The sequence below is a fragment of the Centroberyx gerrardi genome, chromosome 15, assembly GCF_048128805.1.
Source record: "Centroberyx gerrardi isolate f3 chromosome 15, fCenGer3.hap1.cur.20231027, whole genome shotgun sequence".
Classification (NCBI taxonomy): domain Eukaryota; kingdom Metazoa; phylum Chordata; class Actinopteri; order Beryciformes; family Berycidae; genus Centroberyx; species Centroberyx gerrardi.
In genome coordinates this window covers 14,800,075-14,825,832 of record NC_136011.1, presented here as the reverse complement: position 1 = coordinate 14,825,832, position 25,758 = coordinate 14,800,075, and the positions used below count along the sequence as shown (strand labels likewise).

Here is a 25,758-nt window from a genome sequence, read left to right as displayed (position 1 = left end):
GTTGCTGTGTCTAGTCCCTTGTTAGAGAATTGATGACACTGTCTTTGGAAAACAAACACGGCGGGGAGCTGAAAAGGTGGTCACTCACCACAGCTCCCTGACCCAGAGACGCAGAGGCCATCGCATCATGTGAGCAACACCGCAGCGTTGCCCCTTGGAATGCGGCGCAGTGTGTGTGTGCACACGCTCCTGTTTGTGTTTGAGCGATACCGCCGCTGGAATGTGACCGTCTTGTGCCTGAATGTGTGCCTTTGTGTGTTTTCAGTGTCAACATCATACAGGATCAATGATGACCTGCATGCAAAATGAAAACAGTACGATAAAAGAAACTCTGTTGGCACCACTCTCTTTTGTCAGTTACATTGCACAGTTAGAAGCCAAAACAAATGTTCCACATATCAATGTCAGGCAAATGCAAAGGAGGTGCCTCTGAATGTTTGGCTGACTAACTCATTGATCTGGATGTGACACACTTTCCCCATGGGCACTGTCTCGCCGGAGGCTAGTCCTGTCACTCCCTCCTCTGACTCACGCCTCTCATCACAGTGCAGACCGTGGCCCCAAGGCCTCCCCAGTACATACACACCAAACCCTGCGCTGGGCCCCCGAGCCTTGTTCTGGGAGCTCAAATCCCATAATTGCAGGGCTGACAGTGATAGCTAACATACGAGACACCCTCACCTGGTCGGAAAGAATGAAAACACCTACTGTCAAGGTGAAGTGAGAAGACGAGTGGGGGTGGTACCGGGTATGGGGCAGGTGAGGAACATCTGGGAAGAAAAGGGGGAAGGAAGAGAGTAACTTTGCACCCTATACGGCTTAATATAGTCTACCGTTACTGGGCTAAAATATGATTTACACAAGGCTGGTCCGTGCAACAACCCCTCTTCTTACCAGACAGAAACATTAAGAGAAAGCATTGAGGCATTAAACGCACCGAGTCTTATCTCCACTGTGGAGCTGAAAAACTTTCCAACGAAATCCAGATCCTGGTAGGGGAGAGCAGGCTGGAGTGGCCTTAATTTATCAACCACTTCAGCTGCTGCAGACAGCTGTGGGGAGAGCGCCTAGGAGCCTGTATGTTTACACACCGTAGCTCAACCCAGGCCCTCAGGACAGGACAGATGAAGATCCTTGCACATACTCATTTACACATCCTTACATGCACTCACTCAAATAGTGCTGAGCATAATAGCTGTCTGTTTAGTTAGGGTTCAAATTGACATTTATGATGTGATGTACCGCCTTGACTTTAAAACAGTGCTGGCACTGTTTAGGATAAGGCAATGCGAGAAAAAAAACAATGCCTTGCCTGTGAGTCATTTGCCCTAGATATTTGTAATTTCATCTATAATAGCAAGGGGAAAACTGTGCTGAGAAAAGTCATGTCATATTCTGGTCACTTGCTGTTGGAGCTGGTGAGAGAAGCTGCAGTAGCCAACAGTGTTTAACAAGGTTATGGCACCACCTTGTGGCCAAAAAATTTATTGGCATATGCTCGGTGAGCCCGCCCCTTTCAACGCCAGACATTTGCATAGACGTTTGTCAATTGCACTTTGACCCCGGGATCCTCACTGGGATCACGGCTGGGATTGGTTTAGCGGATACTTCTTCATTTCTATTGGCTGGTTCGCTCACGCCCATTTAACATTCCCCAAATCCAAGTTGAAGGTGAAAGTCCTCTGTGATCCCGTCAACTGTCCGGGTAGCTGCTTACCGTTGACTCTACATTCCTTCCCATTTAAATTATGTCGGTGTTTTGTGAGGTGCCCCAAGCAGTCCCCGTGGCTGTCTTCAAGCTAACTCAGGACTTCACTAATGATCAGTTTCCCAACAAGGTGAACCTCGGAGTAGGAGGTAAGTTGTCCAGCGGTCTGTGCATCAGTCACTCACTAATTCACTGTATGAGCTAACGTTAGCTAGCAGCAACTAGTCATGGCTCACCAGCCAGTCTGAGACTTGTGCTAACGGTTGCGTGTTAGCTAGCTTCCAGCAGCAGGCGGTAACTTAGCCAGTATTTATTGTGAAATTTGACCCTCAACTGTCAAAGTATCCAGCTTGGAGTAACGTTACAGTCCTCTGACGTCTTCAACGCCATCTAACGGTAATGCTGCGGTGTTTTTGTTGCAAGACGTGCCCTGGCTAACGTTAGGTTATTTACTTTCTTTGTGAGATGGGGAGTTTGCAGATATCTTGAAGAGTGGCTGTCACTTCGTCAGTCTCATCAGCATCTCAAAACAACCTGCAGTAGTCCTACACTGTGTTTAGTTGTCAGCACTAGCTAGTCTACTTGTCTGTCCATACATATTAATTACAGTTCAATAAATCACCACTATCTACTGATTGCGGCTTTGTTGATAATACTAGCTTGCTATTATATAACAGTGTAGCCTGTCTTTCGCTGTTGCCCCCTCCCCTTACATGCACAAGTAACTTCTCACTGTGGGATAGGGAGTCTATTGGATTAGCATTCCTCCAAGCTACAAGAACAAGCTACTTTAAATGTGAATGACTTAAGGTTACTTAGGTATGCTTCCCTCCCTAAAGCAAGCAAATAGCCCATTCCAGTCCTCAGTATAACTATTATAAGAGTGTTATTAAAATAATGGAAATAAGATGCAAGTCTCACTGCTTATTTTATTGTACATTGCAAAAGAACAGTGTGAGATAGATTTCTGCTCTGTTGTGACTCTATGTTTAGAGCGCTGCTCAGGCAGGACGAGGCTACCTGAGTCCCATGATTAGCACAGCAGGCTGAGGCTTTATAATCCCCTTCCTTCAGCAAGACACACACCACTACAGATGGCCATTGGCTCCTGGGCAGTTGGCTAAAGTAGGCCGCACATGTCTAGTGCTACATCTTTTAAACTCTTTCTACTTAAACAAGGTTGCCATCATATCAGTGTGAGCTTTATAATTCGCTTTTACAGATTATCAGTGTCCTCCAAATCAGTGGATTGAGAAAAAAAAATGCTTACTGTAGAAGAAATCTTTACAGCTTCATTAGGTCGAGGCTTGTCAGTGAGTTGCAAAGCAAGTTGTGTGACTATTCTGAAGCCAAAAAGAGTAGTGTTTACTTCCCTCGACCGCTCAGCCTTATCAGGAGGTGGTGGGGAGCTGCCTGAAGCAGAGGACAGGTGAAAGTACATCTCTGTCGTTTTCCATGTTGAAGTGAGCTTTCCAGGTCTGAGTACGCCTCCAGCTATTATTTGACCTAAGCCCATATGTATGAAACTTCTTAGAATGGAAGTAGTGGATTAAGACTGCTGCTGGTCAGACCACTTGATCACTACATGAACTTCATTGTGAATTAAGAGGCAAACTGAGATTGGATTTAGCATTTTAAGATAACTTAAAATTACTATAATCAGGACACTAATGTTTGCCTCGCAAGAGTAACAAGGGGGCAGTATTGCACCTCAATACAGTTAATCCTATCGGGCTGTTTGTGTGGGCATTGTTTTATTAGAATTTAGGGAATGAAGAAATTATAAATTGCACCTAAAGGTTATTAAAGTTTTCTGTTTGGGGCCACAAGTTTAAAACTTATGGTTGATGAGATCCAAAGTCTTTCACCAATACAACTAGGTCTATTTCTATGTCCCTCCCCATTCCCTGATGTGATATTGGTTTCCTTAAATTTCTTTCGCACCATGTGTCCCTTCCAGCCTACAGGACAGATGAGGGCCAGCCGTGGGTTCTGCCAGTGGTGAAGAAGGTGGAAAAGATCATTGTGCATGACGACAGGCTGAACCATGAGTACCTGCCCATCCTGGGCCTGCCTGAGTTCAGATCCTCAGCCTCCAAGATCGCGCTGGGAGACGACAGTCCTGCCATCCAGGAGAACAGGGTGGGTACAGAGAGCATAAGATCTGGGACGGTGCAGTAGTAAATTTGCATGCATGAATTTACATTTTAATTCATTGTCTCTGTCTCTGTTGCTCTCGCTGTCAGGTGGGGGCCGTCCAGTGTCTGGGGGGTACAGGTGCTTTGAAGATCGGCGCAGAGTTCCTCAGGCGTTTCTACAATGGAAACAACAACACCAAGACACCCGTCTATGTGTCCGCGCCCACCTGGGGTACGCACACGCATACATACACAAACAATGGAGTAATATAGAGTGAAACTAAAACTGCTTTTTAGAAATTACCCTCCTCAATATAGACTTGCTGCTGAGGGCAGGACATCAGTTGAGTGGTCTAATAATTGTTTTGTTTTTGTGGCGTCTTATCAGTAATCTTGACCTATGGAGCTAAGGAATTACTGTGAATGCATAGGTTTAAGGCCCTTGGCGGATGGGATGTCACTAGCGTTCATACAGCCTTTTTCTCCATTGTATCCAGAAGAAATAGAAACTGTAAAACAAGCACACTCGTGTTATATTTTTCCTACTGTTTGTTTCAGAAAATCACAATGCTGTGTTTGCCAATGCGGGCTTTGATGATGTCCGTCCATACAAGTACTGGGATGCAGAGAAGAGGGGCCTGGATTTGGCTGGTTTCCTTGGTGACCTGGAGGTAAGCGGTGTATTTCCTGATGGGGGATCTGGCACTATGTCAATTTTGGTCACCAGAAAGTTATAAATCATTTGTATCGGGAGTTCACCTCTTTCTCTGTCTGTCTCTCTCTCTCCATCTGTTTCCCCCAGAGTTGTCCAGAGCACTCCATCTTTGTCCTGCATGCCTGTGCCCACAATCCAACTGGCACAGACCCCACTCAGGAGCAATGGATGAAGATCGCTGAAGTTATGATGGTAAGGTACACACACACACATTCTCTCTACTCCTCTCTCAACTAACATCACCGACAGAGGCATCAATTTGGCCAATAACGGGTTTTGCATGCTGTTTACTGCAGTGTGATGGTGGTTTGATCCTTTGTCCTGTTCTTTTCCAGAGGAGGAAGCTGTTTGTGTTCTTTGACTCGGCCTACCAGGGGTTCGCCTCAGGCAGTCTGGAGAAAGATGCCTGGGCTGTCCGTTACTTTGTCTCCATGGGCTTCGAGATGTTCTGCGCCCAGTCGTTCTCCAAGAACTTTGGCCTCTACAGTAAGTGACCCCTAGGTGCACTGACTTATACCTCCTGACAAGAGAGTGACAAATTGTTTGTAGCAAAAGTCGAATCAAGTCAAAACATTTTGTATAGCCCTTAATCACAGTAACAGTCTCAAAGGGCTTCACACACCCATGTTTTAACACAATAAAAGACTCTCCACAACCATAGACCCTCAATGAGAACAAGAAAAAACTACCACGAAAACCAAGTGAGGCATTATGGAAATAGTTGAACTTGATGTACTGTGTAACTTAAAGCAACAATCCAGGATTTATTGGGCCACATATGTTTCAGTTATATTCACATACAGTATATTCTGGAAGAGGTGGAATTATCTGGAGAGAAAGACTTGACAAAAATCATGTTTATGTCTCACATACTGTCGTATTTACCTTTATCTTTATCCATAGTTAGGAAAACAACAAAATTACTTATAAAAAGCTCTGACCTACAACTTAGAAAGAGGAAAAAGAGCATTTGATCACTCGTTTTTATAAACGCTAGATCGGTCAACGTATTGTTTTACATATGCCGTGTTTGCCCCATCAGATGAGCGTGTGGGCAACCTGACCATCGTGGCCCGTGACGCAGACAACCTGAAGCGGATTCTGTCCCAGATGGAGAAGATTGTCAGGACCACCTGGTCCAACCCGCCATCTCAGGGAGCTCGTGTGGTGGCCATCACTCTCAACACACCAGAGTTGTTTTCTGAATGGTCAGCACAAACATTCCTTTAAAAAGAACACTCAAAGCACCGCACACGGAAGAACTCACAGAAATACTGCCTTTTCATGTGCCAATCCTGATGTAGAATCACTTTAATTGTTTTTTCCTTACCTCGCTGATAAAATACTGATGACTTACTCTGTTTGTCCCCCTGTCTCTCCCTGTCTCTCCCTGCCTCAGGAAGGACAATGTGAAGACCATGGCTGACAGAGTCCTGTTGATGAGGGCTCAGCTGAAGGCAAAGCTCCAGGCTCTGGGGACACCAGGGACCTGGGACCACATCACACAGCAGATCGGCATGTTCAGCTTCACCGGCCTCAATCGTGAGTACACACCATACACAGAAACGACAAAGCCTCACATATACACACACACACACTGCACAGATACCACAGGCACATTTACTTAGTAAACTTGTGTATTTAGCATTGCAAACATTCCTGAATTCCACTGAATCCGTGGGAAAGTGATATTTTTTTGTAGTGCCTGTAAACATTCTAATTCCCCTTGGAACATTCTAATTTCCCACTTCAAAGAGTTGTTAAAAACTCAGCAGGAGAGCAATCTCAAGCGTACACACCTCAGAGGAAACACAAATATCTCTAGAGAGACACAATTACCAAGTGTCAATAGAGAGATGGCCAAACTAGTCCGGACTGTATCAACTTACTGCACATCCCAGAAAGTGAACATATGTACTAGGCACCACTCTGTGTATATGCATGTATTATGGACACACTGGCTGTTGTCAGACCCAAACCTGTAATAAACCCTGTAACCGCATCGCTAAGAAGAAATCTAGATTTGCTTTCACAATCTCATATCATCAGTACAGCAGGGTGGACAGCAGGGTGCCGTAGTCAGCAGGGAAGAAGAGGAAATTCCAGAAACACTTAAATAGGCTTGTGGCCTTCGTCAAGGTTTTGTCCGTAGTGAGTAGGGAGACCACCCTCAAACCAGAGGACCCGGCTTCAAGCCCCGGTGCTAGCAAGCATCCACCCTGCTGAAGTGTCCTTGAGCAAGACACTGAACCCCTCTCTAATATACCGCAGTGTCATTGCTCTTCTGTAGTTCCTGTGTTTGAGCCTGTGCTCTGACTTCCCTGCGTAGGGGGGCAACTGAAAAGAGAATTTCCCCAAAGAGAATTTCCCCATGGGATCTGTAAAGTATCACACTAATTATTAATGATTAATTAAATGTAATTTTCTGGCTCTTGCTGTATTTCCTGCAGCCAAACAAGTGGAATATATGATAAAGGAGAGACACGTCTACTTAATGGCCAGCGGTCGCATCAACATGTGTGGTCTGACCACCAAGAACATCAGCTACGTGGCTGAGTCCATCCACGAGGCCGTCACCAAGGTCCAGTAGAGGACTGCGCTACCCATAATTCCTCAGCACTTCCTCCTGCTATACCCTGCCCAGTCCCGCCTGCGAGGACAGCGTGTGTATCCAGCAGATTCCTTGGATCAAACGTATACTCTCACACTTCTTTCTTCCTTTTCAACCCCCCCCCCAACTTACCGCACACCAAACTATGCTGGCTCAATGCATCATTGCGTAGAGATCCATTCTGTTTTACCCTGTAAAGTAACGCACAAAGCAGCGTAACGGTTTTAAGTGATTGTGTTTGTAATTTGTCTCTGTATGTTTTCTCCCTGTGTGTCTCCCTACTTGCAGGGGAGTGTGACATACTTGATTTAATTCCTGTAGTGTACGTTGTTTTAAATCCTCTGTTGTGTGTCATTACCAAGCCCTGTGTGAGGCTCAGCGTGTTTTTTTCACACTGAGTTAGTGCATTCATCTGTGACTATATTAAGACTACCTCCAGCAGTGCTGGCTCAATGATCTTCCATTGTCTACAAATGTTTATTATTATCCTTTGACTACTACTATGATTCATTCATTCCCAGTGTTAAAACCACATTTCCAGTTTTATTAAGCTTACATTAATAATCACATGATTAATACTTGTTGGGAACACTTGAAAAACAGAATTAACATTTAATGTGACCAAGCTGACTGTGCTTAGCTTTATGAAGTTTAGATTTTATCAGTCGTACTAGAAGAGGTAACTGTTTATCGCCTCTGACTGACATGAATGAAGAAGCAGTATTATAGCCATCGCTGGTTGCACTGTGAAAGGTAGGAACCATGTAATTTATTAATGAAATTATTGAACCTGAACTGTGTAATTTATTAATGATAATGGTAATATGGTTATACTGAATACCTCACTTTTAATCTGTACTGGTGGAGTTTGCTGCTCTGTAGCAGTTTGCAGGCTCGGTGTCTCAGGTTGCGTTCTCACAGGTCGTACGCAGTGTTTTCTGCCGTCACTGCCTGCTGAATGTCCTCAGGCTTCTGTCGTAACATTTCCGTCAGGCACCTGCCAAGTGAATGTTTAGTTTGCATAGCAGTTGTCTGTTAGTGGCACTATTGCACTATTACTAACACCGCTCATCTCAGTGGCACAACACACTAATGATCAACCAGTTTATCGTCTTATCAGTGTGCACAGTACACCAATAAACCAGTTATACTGTGTAGCAAACTGAGAATGTAAATGTGAAATGTCCTCACACACGACAATCTAATGTGATGAATGAACTACTCAATAATAAATAACTAGAAATTGTATTTTTGCACAGTTGTCATTCATGCTGGAGTGATTATTGTATATATATTGCTGATATGGGTTGTGTGACCACCTGTAGCAGTGCAACATCATTACAAGGCACTGAGCATGGAATTTGAAATGAGGGACTACAAGGGAGTGACTTTAGAAAGTAATGTAATAACGTAAAGTTTTGTATACACAGTTTAAATTGGCCAAATGTAAATGTTTGGAATAAAACAAAGTAGACAAGAATGTACTTAAATCAATTTATTTAGGAGTTCATATTATCCCTTATCAAGAACATAGGGTCCATTTCTACATGTCTTTAGGTAAGTTATATAATTATCTGAATTTTACTTTACAAAAGGTCATTTTGTCTATTTATCCCAACCACATATTATCCATACAAATATAAAGCAATGTAAACCAGCTGCAAAACACGCAACATCTCCGAGAGCGTTCAGCTGAGAGAGTTTGCCTCTGATTCCCTTTCTCAGGGTCAGTTGTCAGATCAAAAGATTTCCTGTTGCGTATTCTGTGTGTGTACATAGAGGGGTGAATGTGAATAGCTTAGCAGTGCAGTATCCTTTGTACTTCCATAGCCTTACCAGGCAAAATGAATTCTATCACTGAGTGTCCCTAAACACCCCTTCTATCTGTCTGTGTCTGTCTCTGTGTGTGTGTGTGTGTGTACTATGTGTGTTAAAGGGAGGTAGTGGCTTGACGTCAGTGTGCGTCACTTTGCCTCCCTCTTCCATGTCTCTTTGTCTCTGTTCTGTTGAGCAGGGATATCTGCCAGTATTGCACAATGCAGATCAGCTTACTCTAACCTGAGCTTTGCAGCGGCGAAAGCTGCCACTCAAATTTTAAGAGGATCTAACAAATCGGCATTTCATTATTGCAAGTAATAGATCATTGCTAAAACAATGGCTTAAAAATCTCCTTCAGTGAGCAGCATTCCATTTCTTCCTCACTTCCACTCTTTAATACATACTATACCATATTACCCCCCCACCCCCGAACACACCCCGCCCCTGTGCAATGTCATGCCTATATAGCAACATTCAACATTTAACATTTCATTTATAACAACTGCTCTCCTGATGACATTGCACCTATTTATTATTCTGTGTTTCTCTATCCTACACTACAGTGTGCCTGATGCTTTTTGTCGACGATGGCAGTTGATACTAGGCTTCTCTCTGGCCCTTTTTTGGTTCATGTTCTCAGTATCCTACACTTTACATCTCATCCCTCCTCAGCTTCTATCTGAGACCTCGGCGCCAGGCAGGAGTTGCCTTCATGGACAGACCTAGGATAAGATTTAGCTTTTACTAAGTCACACCCTGCATCTCTATGTTGGGGGGGTTAAATACTGAACTGCAGACTGGTATCATCCTATTCATGCACCCCTCTGCCTAAGCATGCAGAACTATGGATAAACACAGGGATTTCTAAAGGGAATAATTCCGCAGTAAAAGCAATATAAACAAACATGCAAGTCGCCACTGCTCTCCTTCAAGAATCCCCAATATTTCCATTCATACCCCTAGCCCCTGTGATATAAACCCCAAAACCCCTAGCTTATTGTTAGTGGTGTATGTAGCTTAGTGACATCATTCCCGTGACAGGTGAACTACTGACTTAAAAAGTGGCTATGATAGTTAGGCTACATGTTATGAATTTTGTGAAGTTAAACAGAAATTTAATGATGCTTCTACATCTTCTACTGAATGTGATCAACGGATAGAGTATGATGATGTTTTAATGAAGATGGTAGCACCAAATGGTGCATAGTAAAGATGGATATGTGAGGCTGTATATTTGATTGTAACATAGCACTGAATGTGTGTCTATATAGTCAAGTATACAGAGACAAATGGCACATTTAGTGACAAATAAGATGGACAGAAAACAGAATAGACAGACAGTATGTAGGAAATGTAGGTTTGTGAGCTTTTGTGTTTGTGTGGTGATGGGTCAAAGTTAATGTAGACTGATGAAGTTAAAATTAACCCATTTTACATAAGATGACTGATATTGCTATCTTGAAATTACCAGGTACAGCTGGTAATTGTTACGCCTCTATATAAAAATCAGGTAACAAATTGTGTTATTTTTAGCACAGGTATTTTCAGTATTGTGCATACCCCTTTGAACTGAGAGGTTACTGTCTACATTAGGTGGTTATTCAAGTTGGAAATAATTTATGGCTTTTTTATTATTGTGTTCTCTTAATCTGGTGTACAAATTGTGCTCTGTCCTAGTGGCTGTTTCCTCTTGGCCAATGGCTAGTGTGTTGTGTCAAGTTGGCAGTGGATGGCATCCTTATGGCAACATTGGGACGGTTCCCTGTGCAAACAACATTTTCAGTATGTGGGAACCGCCTCATGATGGTAGATACTGTTGTATTCATTGCTTGGCCAAGTACAGGGTCAAAGTTGGCTCAGATACCGTTTAAGGATCTTCTTGGGTTCCTCCATGCTGTGAGAACTCGTAGAGTTGAGATGAAGTGATGACAGCTAATACACATGTACCCTATTGTTAAATCACAGGTTATGCTAATGTTTCAGTAAGACATTAAGCTCCCTCCTTAAAGGAGATGATTCCAATATTAAGGTTAGGGATAGAGCTACCCGAAAACAATGACATGGACGTCTACTACGTCCCCTCCTGAGCCCCTTCAGTTCCCCTTGCCGTTTGCAGATCTGAGGGGTTCAGATTGATGTAAACGCATGATGAAAGCCTGCTTAGATCCATTCAGAGGCTTCATCAGTTCTTAAGTCCAGTGTAAGGCTGGATAAATCCATTACCATGTTGTTTAGACCCGTCCCATTAGCATGTTTTTTTTTTTAGCTCTGTCCCTCTTACGATCAGCAATCACTAAGGGCGTGAAGTCTAGCGAAGGTGGGGCAGAGGTTGTTATGGGGACCTGAGTGTCATCGGTGGCTACAGCAGATAGGATTGGCTCAGTCTCCTGTGAGAGCTTTGTGGGAGCGTCGAGGGAGTCTATGTGGGAGCATCAAGGGCTGGTTGGTTAATGAGGATACCCAGTGAATGATAAAGAGGAAAAGAGTGTGTGCTTTCTCCTTCTTCCTCTGTGGCACTGTGCTAGCTCTTCACTGGTGGCTGCTCTAAGCCCTCCTCCAAACTCTGGTTTCCATCCCGTGACTTTTTTCTCCTCTTGTTACCTAGAAACAGAGGAAAATATGCTGAAATTCAAATGAGCTAGGGTAGAAGGCTGGGCTAGTGGTTGGAAAGAGTGCCCTGTAGCTAGAAGGGTGCAGGTATGATTCCCCATAACCCCATGTGTCCAGAGACATTTGCCCCTTGAGGATCCATAGAGTATCACAAAAAAAGTTATATTGATTTCAAAAAGCTCCTTTCAGGGTGACAGCAGTAGCCTGCATGGAAATAGCACTGAAATTGCAAGTGCATGGGTCCATATCCTAACTCCGACAATATGCTCTTGCTTTTCTCATCCTTACATTTGCTGTTCCTCTTCTGTCAAGTCTAAGAGAAATCAATATATTACAGAGGAGGTTGGACTCTACCCTTGTTTTTAAAATGCACCCAGTTTGCCCTCTACAATATATTAAATGCAGGAACATCCTCCAACTGTAAAACTGCAATTAGCAGCACAGCTACTGACGCAAATATAACTAAAAATCATTCATATCTGAGCCTACAGTAAGGACAGTGGCATCTGGAGAAAAGAGTAGTGACGGACAGAACAGATCACCTGTTGCTAAGAGACACCCGGCACTGTTGCTATGTCTGACGGAAAAGTTTGGGCAGATCTGAAGGTGTGTGGGTGTGCTGTCGCATCGGTTCATGACAAATAGCTCACTCACTCAATTTACGCAACAGCTTCTTTCCAATGGTCTCCTCGGAGCTGGATAGAGAGAGAGAGCTGATGAAGGGAGAGGTGGATGGCTGAGACTCTGTAGGCACATCTGAAAGAGAAAGGATGAAGAGATGAGAGAGATAGTAAGACAGAGGATAGATGGGGGAGAAGAGGGGAAATATATGAGTCAGAAAGAGGGGCGGAGAAGACGGGAGTGAAATTGCCCCCAGACAGAATGATGCAAGCTGAATTCTACTGTTGAGGACGTTAACATTGCCTGGCTTTGGCTGACTCATGCTTCTCTTCTCAAACTTACTCTTCTGTGGCTGACAGTAGATGTTCCAGCAAACTACTGAAGAGGAATTCCACTGAAAGTGACTTTTAAATTATTAATCTGCAAAAGCAGACACTTTTCTAGACTTTTCTCTTTTGTGTCATGAGTTCTTAACATTTTCAAGGAAAATGCAGTTCTTCCACATCATTAAATTGCATTGCCCGAGACACTTTTTTCAGGGCAGGCAGGACATTTTCAGGGCAGTCATGTCCCCACACCTATATTAAACATCTACAACCTAATTTTTAGAATTCTCAATGCTTAATATTGGTATGGGAAAATGATTGTTCATACATTTTCTTTCAACCATCCCAGGCAATGCAATTTGATGAAGTCATTGGATTGGATTTGATTTGATCCTGAGTACTCAAAATTCAAATCTCATGCAGTGACAGAACAAAAATCTTGGGAACTTGTGTACTTTTGTAGAACAACAACGCAAAAGTCTATTTTAGTGGTAGACATTCAAAATATAACTTATAAGCCCAGTTTCTGCAGTCAGTATGCATAGCTCTCTCCTCACCGTTCCCTCCGTAGCTTTCCGGTCGATCCTCATGGATGTAGGGGATCTCGTCCATGCGGAGGAACACAGTATCGTTTGGACTCCTCTGGCCGTCTGACTTACTGCCTGTGAAGAGAGGATTAGACCAATCAGCACAAAGCCAACTCTAAGTAGCCATAAAACAGCAGCTGGTTTGTATCTGTGCCTATAGAGGGAGGTAGAGAACCATGCTATTTATCAGTAGATGGCTTTCAAGGTTCAATACATTGAGTGATGTCCAATCACGGCCATCAAGAGACAAGAGTCTGCAGGTTTTCATTCCAACCAAACACTACATCAGCTGATTAGCACAACTTCAGCCAGCTGCTGTATTGTTTGGTTGGAATTAAAACCTGCATACTCTCAGCCCTCAGTGGTACATGATTGGACACCACTGTTTTATTGACTACCAACAGAGCCATCTGTCCAGTGATTTTCTCAATGACACACACACAAAACACACACACACACACACACACACACACACACACATACAGTCAAAAACTGGATGGTGTGTTATGCATAGCTTAAGACAGATGGCATAAATCCTAAGCCTTAAAACCAGTCCGGATTGGTTGATGCCACATTGCACCAGTTTGTGTGTGTATGAGTGAGTGACAGTGTGCGTGTTTGACTTATAAGATTCATTCTTTAACCTTACGGATGCCATAAGGAATAAACTGCACAGTTCTGTAAAGACAGGGAAAAATAATGAAAATGTGTAAAAAAAAAAAAAAAAAAAAATGCTATTAATGACTTCTGTAGGTCTGTCCTATTCCCCATTTGCCTTTTGGTGTAGAGCTATTTCTGGCTCGGTGTCTGACAAAAAAAGCAAGAACTTATATTAATGCTATTTACTTGCAAGGATTATTATGCAACTTTTAAATGCAATTTTTACCAACCTACCTACACACACATGCATGCACGCACACAGACAGGATAACATAATATTAATGTAGATATTTGCTGAGATTATATTTTGCAGAAAGTCCTGAGTTTAAACTTTCAACCCATTTCTCCATCATTATTTACAGAACAGCACATTCTCTTACAGAGACCTGGGGGAATTAGCTTGGCTCCAGCCTCATTTCACTTGTCTTCTCATTAGCCACATTACCATTTGAATTTTGTGACACACAGGGCTGGGATGAATGTCTTTGGGGCTGTTTTCTGAATTTACCATCAATGGACCTGGACCAGTGATATTTGAAATTATCATGTAAACAAACGTTATTGGCGTTCAGCCCACAAAACACTCCAATCAGTGTGTTTGATGCTTTGAACTTCCTCTTTCTGCCTCCTCAAAGAAACCTCTGCCAGTCTAATGAATCATCATGATCATCATTTACATTTACATTTTAGGCGTTTGGCTGACACTCTTATCCACCGAGCCGGCTGAGTGTAAAAATAGAATAAGCTTCAGTTCCTAGATCACCAAAATTACAAGCAACTAATAGAAAAGAGTGGAAATTGCCCAAAAAGTGCCCAAATAAAAGTCCAGGGACCGTAGAATCACGTAGGAAAATAATTGAATAAGAGCTAAGGAGAGTGAGTAGAGGAGAGGAGATATCATCCAGCAGGGACTTATATTTTTGGATTAAAGCCGCTGATAGCTGATATTTTGTGCCAATATTCATGTTAGATATTTAAATTGACTGTTAAAACGCCTATTTTCATGCCAAAGAATTACAAGTATTCACTGTTCTTTCCATTTTATTCTTAAAAAGCAGGACAGAAAAGCCTCTGAAACAGTATTTAGACCATGACAGGACACTAAAGCTCTCCACTGAATCCCATACGAATTAAATATAATTTTAGGCTTAGCAGCTCTTTAAGGCAGGGTGATTTATCGACCTAACCCTAGTCCAGAACTCTTAAGTTAAGAAGGGTCCGCTCTACTTACGAACAATACGGTTCCTCTCGTTGAGCTGGGAGGTGCTGCGAAGGCCGCCGTGGGGATGGAGGTGTGCGAGGCGTGCCAGTCCCAGCCGAGTGTGTGTGTGCGTGAGGGGCAGGGCGATGCTGTGGGAGCGGGCCTCGGGGGCGGCCGGCCTGCCCTTGGCGTCGGGATCCACTGGGTCTGGTGTCTGGGGGGAGCTGTCCATCCTGGTGGCCGTCAGGGCGTTCTGGTAGTGGTTCCTGGTGATCTGAAGGGGGGGCGATCAACATATATAGCAAGTATTATCATCAACATACACCTGAGGAGATTTGATCTGTGTGTGCACGGGTGGCTGTGTGTGTGTCAGAAATATAGAATCCCTATGTGTGCATAGCCAGCCCCTATCTTTGTGGTCGTAGAAGGGAGGATACATGAGAATGACTGTGGCGTATATGTATTCAAGAGAGGGGAGGAGAGGTGAATTGAGAGGGCACATCCATCATTTAAGGCTAAATTATTCATGGATGAAACGGAGCTCATTTATCCCCAGTGATTAAAGGAAAGAGGATGTATGGAGGGAGAGAGCGAGAGAGAGAGAGGATGTCTGTGTTCAGTCAGGATCGGGGATTAGGACATATCAAAGGCAAACGCTGCTGCAGAGGACCGAGGAGAGCTGGAGAGTTAAGGAGTTTGGAATTTTGAAGATATTAATGAGGAGAGCTTAGAAGTGCAGTTGGTGCTTGATTGTGCTTCCAATAAGTTCCTCAATAAGCACTTACTAAGTTCATAATAACGGACTGATGGCACATGAACAAGGTTTTTCATAAAGTATGTGTGTCTATGTTGTGTGTGTGTGTGCGCATGTGTATATGTGTGTTTGTGTAACCTTGATGATCTGCAGGTCTGTGAGCTGTCTGACTGAGTAGTCCGGCAGGTAGACCCCTCCTCCTGCGCTCAGCTGTCCCACGCTGCCTCCACTCAGTACTGAATCTGATTGGTTCAGACCGCTGCCCCGGGAGCTACACCTATGAACTGCACAGAAAAGAAGCAAATGCACATTTAATATTTATAACACACTTTAAAGCGATGTTTCACATTGGTATTTTGTTTTTCAGTGTGCATACCAACATATCATTGCTGCTGCGTGAGAACCTTGTATTTCTAAAATGTCAAGTTTTCAGGAACTAAGAAAAACAGCCTTGTTTTTAGCTTGACCACCATGCATTTTTGAGTGGATCCCATGAGGTTTGAAAGGGTTTCAAAAGGCCAAGGGTCATAGATTTTTCTCAACCCACAGAGGAAAGTGTATAGCCTAATTCTTCAATTGAAGTTAAAACATGATAATCACCAACATTGGTATTACGAGGTTTTCACATGACAGGGATATACAGTATAAGAGTTTATCAACTGTCAATTAGACATACAGGCATACAAACCCTGCCAAGTAGACCCATGTAATATCATTTCAAGTTGTTTTAATTTTTTGTAATTAGAGTTACTGAGATCTGGGAAAGAAGCCTGAATGCCACCAGCTACAGCGGATCTCCAGGGAAAGTAATTTTGAAAGTTGATTGATGGTGTACATGTTAAAAAGAGACATCTGCATATTTACTTAAGTAGCTCCTTTCCATTCTGTTCTGCTCTGCCTGTTTTTCAGTGAAGCTGTCCCTATCTGAGTGGCAGCAAATGCTGTTCCTCTCATCTCTGTGAGAGAGCGAGTATGATGACTGAGAGAGAGGCAGAAAGAAAAAAAAATCAAGGGAGAGGAGTATAATGGAATAATCAGCTCTTAAAAGATGTGATACTGCTGAGGCTGCTGGAGAGAAATGTTGGATTCGGCTATGTCCTTGGATGGGTTTAAGCCATTTTGAAATATTTAAGGGGGTCTTGCAAAATGCTTTAAGCTGACAAGCCACACATGCAAGGATAAATGCTCACAAACACAGAAACAGAGAGAGAGAGAAAGAGAGAGACAACGAGACAGACAGAAACAGCCTTTCTGCTTGCTTATCAGTCTTGGCTGGGTTTTATGTAATCCTGCGCAGGTCATGTCTTTCCACTGGGTAATTCTCTGAAATGAGTTCTCCTAATTACCGCTGATACTTATTTCCCACAGCTGCTGCATCGTCAGCCTGGGAGAGTCCCAGGCTGACGATGCACAGATACTGGGTAGGATTTGGTAAAAACACTACCGCGTCATCACCATCATCATCATTATTATTGGCATTTTCCCTGTAGTTGTCGTCGTCGTCGTCACCATCATCAACATTATTGTCATCAGTTCCCTCTAAACTTTCACCCATATCATCTTTCTGTATGCACTTACCAATAGGCAGGGGTGGGATGAGCGCTGGCATACCGTAGTAGGAGAACGCTCCATTTTCAAAGCGCAGAGCCTCCTTCCCGATCTCTACCTCCACCCGTCCCTGCAACGCCAACACAGCCATTTAAATGCATACAATCTCAGCTGGAGACTCATTGTGGAAACACTGAATTCATTACCCATCAAACGGAGACTCCCACTCAGGAAATATGCTGAAAAACACTGTAATTATAACATTTTTGGACACAGAAATGATTATCCCTTGCTTTCACAATCCTGCCACAGCTCTTTTGTTGCTCTTGGTATTTCTTGCCCTCAGCACTCAGTTTAATTCAGTTGGGGACGCAAAATGGCACGAGTTAGAGTAACCCATATTCATAAAATCTATCAGCACCATGGGATGTACCTGCAGGACCAAGACAAAGTAGTCGACGGGTTTGTTTCTCTGGAAGAGGTAGTGTTGAGGGGAGCGCTTGTTCTTGGGGTTGAACTTGAGTTCCTGCACCACACTGGGATGTTTGATGAGACGCAGCAGGATCTTCTCTGACAGGTGACACAGCCTGAACGGCTCCACCTCTGGAAGATGGATGCATGCATACACACAAAAGTCAAAGAAAGAACGCAGTGTTTCCTGTTATATATAGAGTGGTGACAATTAGGAAAGTCCTGCCATCCTGAATTTATCCTGCAATCTATAGTATACACACACATACACACACACACACACACACACACACACAGATACACGTACAACGCTACCTGTAGCCAAGAAGCGGTGTGTTGCGAGCAACAGTTGTGGGGAGATCTTCACCTTCAGCTCATTCTCTGCCAGCTTGAAGATGGAGAAGTCCTGCTGTTTCCTCTCATGGTTGGACACGCGCCTCTTAGTCCGGTTATCAGCTAGGAATACACACACAGATTGCAGATTATATTTATTGCAGATTTTAGTATATACTTTATATTTTATATATATATACTCTGACAATAGTTGAGGGAGGGGAGAGTACAACATACTTTTATGCACTTAACAGAATTTAGCTAGCTGGGTTTCCACTGACCTAATTAGTTCACACAGCTTTATATGTTGTGTGCTAACTCAGACTATAGATGGAGCTCCAGACATGATTTCTCTACCAAGCAGCAGATTGCTTTAGATTATCCAATGCTGTGTAAACACACCGTTGATTGGAAAATGGAATTATGGTATGCAGATGTTAGGGAGTTTATTATATTGCATTAAATGCATCATGAATCCAACAGGGACAGCTGGTGTTATAAATGCCTGCAGAGCAAAGTCTGGAGAGATTAGCTCTTCTGTGCTATACTGTATATACACACATAATTATGCACACGCACACACACACACACACACACACACACACACACACACAAATCTCAATATGTATGAACACCCACACAAGTGCACCCACCGTGAAGACTGCTTTACACTTTGCACTGCATGTAATTAAAAATGTATCAGGCTTCAAAATTTAATGATATTTTCAGGCTTCTGGGAGCAGTAGTTTTTGAAGAGCATACAATAAACTGTTATTTTTCCCCAATGCTGGCTTGTAAACAGTAAAATAGAGACAGCAATCCAATAACCTAAAATCTAACGCTAGAGCAATCCTATTAAAAAAACACAGAGAGACCAGAGGGAGAGAAAAGAAAGAGAGGCCAGATTAGATATGAAATGAAGAGAGTCTGGCATTTGGAATCCGCTCTGTGGAGAGCCTTTCCAGTCAATTAAAGATGAGCGGATTACAGTGATTATCTGTGAGATTGGGTCATTTATTCACATTATTTAATTATGCATCAGCAGGGAGCTGAGAGCAACAGGGGGGATTCGGAGAGAGGAGCTGGGATCAATAGTTTAATGAGAAGAGAGGAGATGGAGAGGCGAGAGTGAAGAGATATTGCTATGTACTATTCATATTAAAACTCCACTGCTAATATTCCTAACAGTTGCTTTTGTTGAGATGAGCATTTGCCAATGAGACTCTGGACCGCTTTGTTTTATTTCCCTGTGTTTTACACCGTATTCCATCATTTTGATTTGTGATTGGTTGTGTTTAGTGAGATTTAGGTAGGTTTGTTCTTTGTAAAGTCCTTTGAGACATGCTTTCGTGATGAAGGACTGTATAAATAAATCTGATTTGACTTGACCACAGAGCTGACTCAACTCAGTGGGGCACTGCAGCAGACTGAGAAAGAATCTATTCGAGGTAGGAGCTGTGAAATAATATTGATTCATACTGTGACAATGAAGCCACAATACTTCATAACCAGTATGTTTATGCGTCATACTTACTATACAGGTCTGTCTCATCCACGATCTCAGACTTGATGATCTCCTCTATGACGTCCTCCAGGGTGACGATGCCCATAACTTCATAGAAGGGGTCTCCCTCCCCCTCGCTGTTCACCCTCTGGACCACTGCCAGGTGCGACTTACCTGCAATCAACAGAAAAGCAAAGGGATAAGTAAAAAAAACAAATGTTTTCCTTTTTGGATTCTGTGAGTTCATGCTAAGAACTGCATATTCAAAGGGTTGAGAGGCAACGTCACGGGATAAAAATAACAAGCAAACACAAGTCAACAGCTTCCAACTGGCTCTGTGCAGTCAAGATGAAAATCAGCATTAATAAACCAACTGTGGCTAGGAGCTCATAAATATAAGGGAGACATATCTTAGAGCTTGAATATAAAATCATTTCAGTGTTAGGGCTGTGCTTGGATGTGTGTGTGTCTGTCTGTGTGTGTCTGTGTGTGTGTGTGTGTGTGTGTGTGTGTGTGTGTGTGTGTGAGATCTGTGACTCAGACAAGAAGGAAGTGGGCACTGGGGGATTAGTGGAGACAGTTTGACAGTTTGGAAGACTTGGCCCTTACATAAACACTATGATTACGCAACCTGTCTGGGGATGCCTGCATCTGCTGACTTAACTGCCCATGCTGCTGCCACCTCTGTGTACACACACACACACACACACACATAAATACACACACAAATACACACAACACACCCACGCTTTACACATCCATGAACAGACACAGTGTTCCTACTCAGTGTGTGGCTGAACGTGACAAGCCTGCCAGACACAGCAGCACAGCTAGCCAATGGGCTCTCTGGAGTGAGGCGACAAAGCAGTCACCTTTGCCACCACACTGGGACAGCACAGATAAGAGTGCCTCCGTTTCCAAAGCAGGACAAAATTAATTACTCCAAAGGCAGTCAACAATTTTGGTATAATGGATCATCAAAGTTAAAGTGCTATAATCAAATCTCCAGAAAAACATTGCCACCCAAAAATCACTGAAAAGCAAAGGCTGCCCCCCTTTTCCTAACTAGTGCACTACTTGTGACAGCAGTATCATGATGCTGTGTATTGATTTTTGATTTTAAATGGCTCAAAACATTCAAAGACAGGTTGACCTGTCATGAAAGACTTTGTCAGATATGAAAAGGCTCTTCTACGCAGTTATTAATAAGGTGATTATACTTAATTTTTTACTTTGTCGTCATTGCAGGGAGGAGCTATCACTGTCTGGTTCTGCTTACATCAGTATGCCGCTCACTTCTGTGACGAAATAAGTTATCTAACAAAATTTGTGATGTCGCTAAAACACACACACACACACACACAGTCTCCAGCTATACTTCTAACAAAATCTGTGGCTCATACGGGATGGGCCGATTTAGGAGATCACTGCCAGAGGATAAAATGGATCAACCGCTTTAATCCACCGCAACAACAAGAGTGCTGATTGACTGACAGGCAGCCATCTCAAAACATGGGAGTCAGGCCGTGCGATTGGCTGCGATGACGAGGTCGCGCTCAGCGTCAGGTCAGCTTGTCTGAAGAGCTCAGGTGAGTCAGAAGTGGATTAGCCCTCAGCCGCTGATGTGCCTGGGCACTGCATTACATCATTCATATGTTACATAACACTCTCGCAGTGTTTTTCTGGACACACGCACACTCTGCCAAGATTCACACACAGTCAGAGCGGCACACACACACACACACACACATGCCCAGGGCGAAAGTGGGTCTCACACGGATGTCCCTTCTGCAATTGTTTCTGCTCTGCCAATTTCCCAGACTCCTCCAGGCTGGCATGACCCTTCTTCCCAGTGTGTTTACTATGTGTGAACTCTGTGTGTATGGACGTTTGAGGTTATGCATGGTATGTTTGTATGTGATTAGGCATGCACACACATACACATACACACACTGTTTTTTTAATCTGTGCAGCGGTTAGTAGAGCCAGCTCTAAGAACAGGCACTAACAAGCTCACAAACATCATGGGAGGCTGAGACTGGCATATGAGTGCATCCCTATAGATATGGATTCTATTAAAAGTCACTAAGCTAACCACAGTTGTCAGTGTGTGTACATGTTTGTGCTATATCAGGATCTCCCACCATATATAATGTTTAGCTTCTGCATAAACAGCATAAAGAACTTAGAGGCATATACTGTAGAAGGTGGAGGCTAACAATGTGTTGCCAAGGGAAATAATGAAAATTAATAATTGCTCATAACTCTACAGCAGTTAATTTTTCTCTCTCCATCTTCTTCTCTCTCTCTCTCTCTCTCACATACACACACATTAAACACAGCTTGTTCGATGTGTACTGCATGCCGTTTTATAAAAATATAAGGTCTGCTTTCTATTATGGGTTTAATAGTATGAAAGTGGCTGCTTTCATAGTATGAAACCTATAAGCTTATAAGCATTAAAGATGCATAATAGATTTTGGTAAAGTCTCACTTATGTTATGACAGTGGCCACTTGCATAAAGTAAGTAACATAGCTTGACATATGAACGGCTGGGCATACTGTATACAAATCTTGTTATTTGCTTGTAAATCTTTTCCATGTGGGTGTCATGCAATACTCCTTTACCTTACCTTTACACACACAAGTCAGCCTCTTGATGACATCACTCTGCTGACATTTCCAGCCCCTTCCCTAAACTCAGACCTCACCCTGCCCCGTGCCCTTCTCAGTGAGACATCATCGCAGCTTCCGGCCGAGCCTCCCCGAGCAGCAGGGGCTTTTAATCCATGAGAGCAGAGGAGGAAGGAAGGAGGGACGGGAGGGGAAAGGGGCGAGAGAGGAGGGAGGGAAAGGTTGGGGTTGAATTTTTAATGGAAGCGCTGCAGGCTAGGACAGCGGTGGCCTCCAGGGTGGGAGAAGCTTCAAAGCCACCGCGGGCTGACAATGAGGTGCGCATAAACAATCTAAAGGTGAGGCCCGACTTGCAGTGAAAAGCTTGGTGATGTCATGATTGGTTGAGAAGGTCAGATTTATTAGTAACGCATGTACACCCCCACCCCCTGCTCCCCACTGTACACACACACACACACACACACAAGGGAGAGGGTCAGACCTGGGACCATGGCGAAAGACCAAAGCAATCCTTCATAATCTTCCTCAAAGAGATGAAGAGGTAGACCTCCTGACCTGTAAGTACCAACCTAATTTATGACCTTCCCCAAGTCATCATTCTCTCTCCTTTCACATACTGATTAAACCACCAAGACCTCTGACTGTGACATCCATCCAGCTCCTCTTTGTCAATGAAACAGATTTACATTTTAATCCCTACCACATAAGCCAACACTGCCAATGTGAATGAAATCCTTACATAACAGACAATCCAGTTGCCGCTCATATGTCTCCATTTTACCGCGTGACACCGTGGGTGGAGCAGTTCTGACTGTTCGCTACAGTGCATCGATTCAAAATCATATTTAACGTTATCGCCGGGAATGAGTGGGGTCCCTGGAGAGAGGTGACACAGATTTGCTTGGCGGTGAAGAGATGCTGTCATGGCACCGAGAGTGTGCACTTGTGCGCTCGCTGCATGTGCAAGTGAGAGACAGAGTGTAGTTGATACTGAACACATTTATCAGAAAAGATGATAATCAGACAAAGCATGTTTATGAATGTGTGTGTGTGTGTGTGTGTGTGTGTGTGTGTGTGTGTGTGTGTGTGTGTGTGTGTGTGTGAGAGAGAGAGAGAGAGAGAGAGAGAGATGATATTCATCATCTCTATTGCCATTCCAGTGTAGGCAAATGCCTCTTTATGATTTTGCATAAAGACACAGCTCAACATTATAATAAAGTGGCACAACACAGAGAGAAAGCAAGTGAGAGGACAGGGAGAAAGAGAGAGAAAGAGAGAGAGAGAGAGACAGAGAGAGAGAGAGAGGGAGGGAGGGAGGGAGGTAGGGAGAGAGCAGAAGTAGTTCATAGCCTTGTTGTGAAAGTAACTTTTTGCTGCATAAATCCTATAACCCCATTCTGTTCCTCCGTACCCTAGTAAGCACGTAACCTCTGGTTGAACCACACTCACTCTGTCACACTGTATCAGTTTTCACTTATGGCTCTCACTGCTCTGAGGATCAAAGGAGTGAGACACAGGCCCACTGTGGGGCAATGGACTGATGTATGCATTGAGTTCTGCACTGTCACTTTAAAGGCTGTCTAACCCAGAGGCAGTAGGGCTGCCTTGTGGTTAAAGACTGTCCCAGACTGGAGGGTCTTAAAGCCATCTGTCCTGCCAAAGTGTCCGTAAGCAAGAGACTGAACATCTACTTGCTCACTCATTGGAAGTCGTGCCAGATTAAAACCTAAAATGTAAATGTGAAGGACACACCTCCCTCCTTCGGGCTATTTCTGAGACCTGACAGCATGCTGACCCGTGTTATGAACTGGGAGTGGGGTTACCTCTCTTAAATTCCTCCAGCATCACATCCAGTTTGGTGTCATTGAACACGCAGTGCATGGGATGCTTGTAAAACTGGGTGATGGTTTTGAGCGGCGTGCAGTCGTCGGGATCTACGAAGGCCAAGTCTTTGACGAACAGGATGTCCACGATGTTGGACCTCTCGTTCTCGTAGACCGGAATCCGGGTGAAGCCGCTCTGCATCACGTCGGACATGGTGCAGAAGTCCAGCACGGCGTCCGAGGACAGCATGTAGCAATCTGACAGCGGAGTGAGGACGTCCTCTACAGTCTTGGTCCTCAGCTCTAAGGCGCCCTGGATGATGTTGAGCTCCTCTTTGACCAGGTCGTGGTACGGGTCTGTGACTCGCAGCATGGCCACCAACTTCTCCCTGGTGTAGAAGTTGCTGATCTCTTGGTGCAGCATGATATCCAAGATCTTAGAGACTGGATAGGCGATGGGGAAAAAGACCAACATCAGCAGGCGGGTCGCACAGAGGGTCTTGGAGGCGATGGCGAGACTGTGCCTGGACGCCAGGGAGTGAGGCAGGATCTCGCCTATAAAGAATATGCCCAAAGTACACGAAGCAGTCGAGAGGGGAGTCATTCCTAAAATCTGGCACATCCAGACCACAAAACATGTGTTGGTGAGCACGTTGCCCAGCACTACGGTGCACAGGATGTAGTTTCCGTGTTTACGCACCGACTCTATTTTCCGTGCGTATTTCTGCTCCTTCTCCGTGCCGCTGTTTTGCAGGACCCGGAGTTCCACGGGGTCCAGAGCCAGCATGCTAATGTTCAGACCGCTGCACAGCGCCGACAGCCCCAATAACAGCACCGAAACACCCGCTTGGAGCCACAAGTCAGCTTGTGGAGGTCTCTCCACCACCGCCAGCCAGAAGTCTCTGGTGCTGAAATGCTCCCATTTCACTCCATCGAAAGCGCACATGGAGTAGTATTTGATCATCTCGCCTCTGCGCAGGTCTTTGGCGAGCAACTCCACTAAAACTGAGTTATGACTTGATGTGGACCTGAAAGAGCCCAGCAGCTCGATGTCAGAGCTGCGGGCATTCTCCTCCACACACGGGTTCCCTCCCGACCGCAGCTGCCTCTCCGCATCCCCTCCATCCCCTCCTGATTCTTCTATGAAAGCGATCCACGGTGCGGCAGGAGCGGCGTCCGGTCTGCCGCTCACATTCAGGTTCTTGGGATGCTGGGTAACTGGAGATGCGGAGTAGTAAACCCTCAGCATGAAGCGGGTCCCCTCGGTCGCCCTCAGCATCCCATCCTGCACGGACAGCTCTCCGCTTTTGGTGTCTTCTGGCCGCACGCCGAGCAGCGCTCCCGTCGGGGCCGGTAGAGAGGAGAGGACGATGGCCAGAAAGAGGAGAGAGAGCCGGTGCGGATGCAGGATGCAGCAGCAAGCATCCGCAGCATCCGCAGCCATCATGCTGAATGAACCACTGAAGGACATGGGAGAGCTGGGTCACGTGGTTTGCGGATGGGATGGATGCAGCAGCTGGGTAGCCATATACATGAAGAAGAGGATGGGTGTATGACAGAGCGAGAAAGAAAAATTCAGGGAGAGAGTGTGTGGGATGGGGGGGTGGGTGGGTGGGGGTGCCACAGTCTTAAATTTAGGCGACACGCCGTGACGTAGGTCCAATTTCATTTGCTTTCTGCCACTTTCTAAAAATA

The 25,758-nt window shown here is 44.3% G+C and overlaps 2 protein-coding genes across 2 annotated transcripts; one reads left to right on the top strand and one right to left on the bottom strand.

Moving 5' to 3' along the window:
* The first annotated feature begins 1,726 nt into the window (after nucleotides 1–1,726).
* got1 (glutamic-oxaloacetic transaminase 1, soluble) lies at nucleotides 1,727–8,385 on the top strand. Its single transcript, XM_071904467.2, has 9 exons — nucleotides 1,727–1,857; nucleotides 3,669–3,850; nucleotides 3,955–4,078; nucleotides 4,405–4,517; nucleotides 4,649–4,753; nucleotides 4,897–5,047; nucleotides 5,604–5,769; nucleotides 5,961–6,103; nucleotides 7,012–8,385. The coding sequence occupies exons 1-9, from the start codon at nucleotides 1,749–1,751 to the stop codon at nucleotides 7,149–7,151; spliced, it is 1,233 nt and encodes a 410-aa protein (XP_071760568.1). The 5' UTR covers nucleotides 1,727–1,748; the 3' UTR covers nucleotides 7,152–8,385.
* Nucleotides 8,386–11,511: 3,126 nt separating this feature from the next.
* On the bottom strand, nucleotides 11,512–25,534 carry cnnm1 (cyclin and CBS domain divalent metal cation transport mediator 1). Its single transcript, XM_071904429.2, has 10 exons — nucleotides 24,064–25,534; nucleotides 19,636–19,779; nucleotides 18,084–18,224; nucleotides 17,731–17,900; nucleotides 17,328–17,427; nucleotides 15,888–16,033; nucleotides 15,026–15,269; nucleotides 13,105–13,209; nucleotides 12,255–12,356; nucleotides 11,512–11,591 (listed from the first exon to the last, which is right to left on the bottom strand). The coding sequence occupies exons 1-10, from the start codon at nucleotides 25,532–25,534 to the stop codon at nucleotides 11,512–11,514; spliced, it is 2,703 nt and encodes a 900-aa protein (XP_071760530.2).
* Between the last annotated feature and the right edge of the window lie 224 nt (nucleotides 25,535–25,758).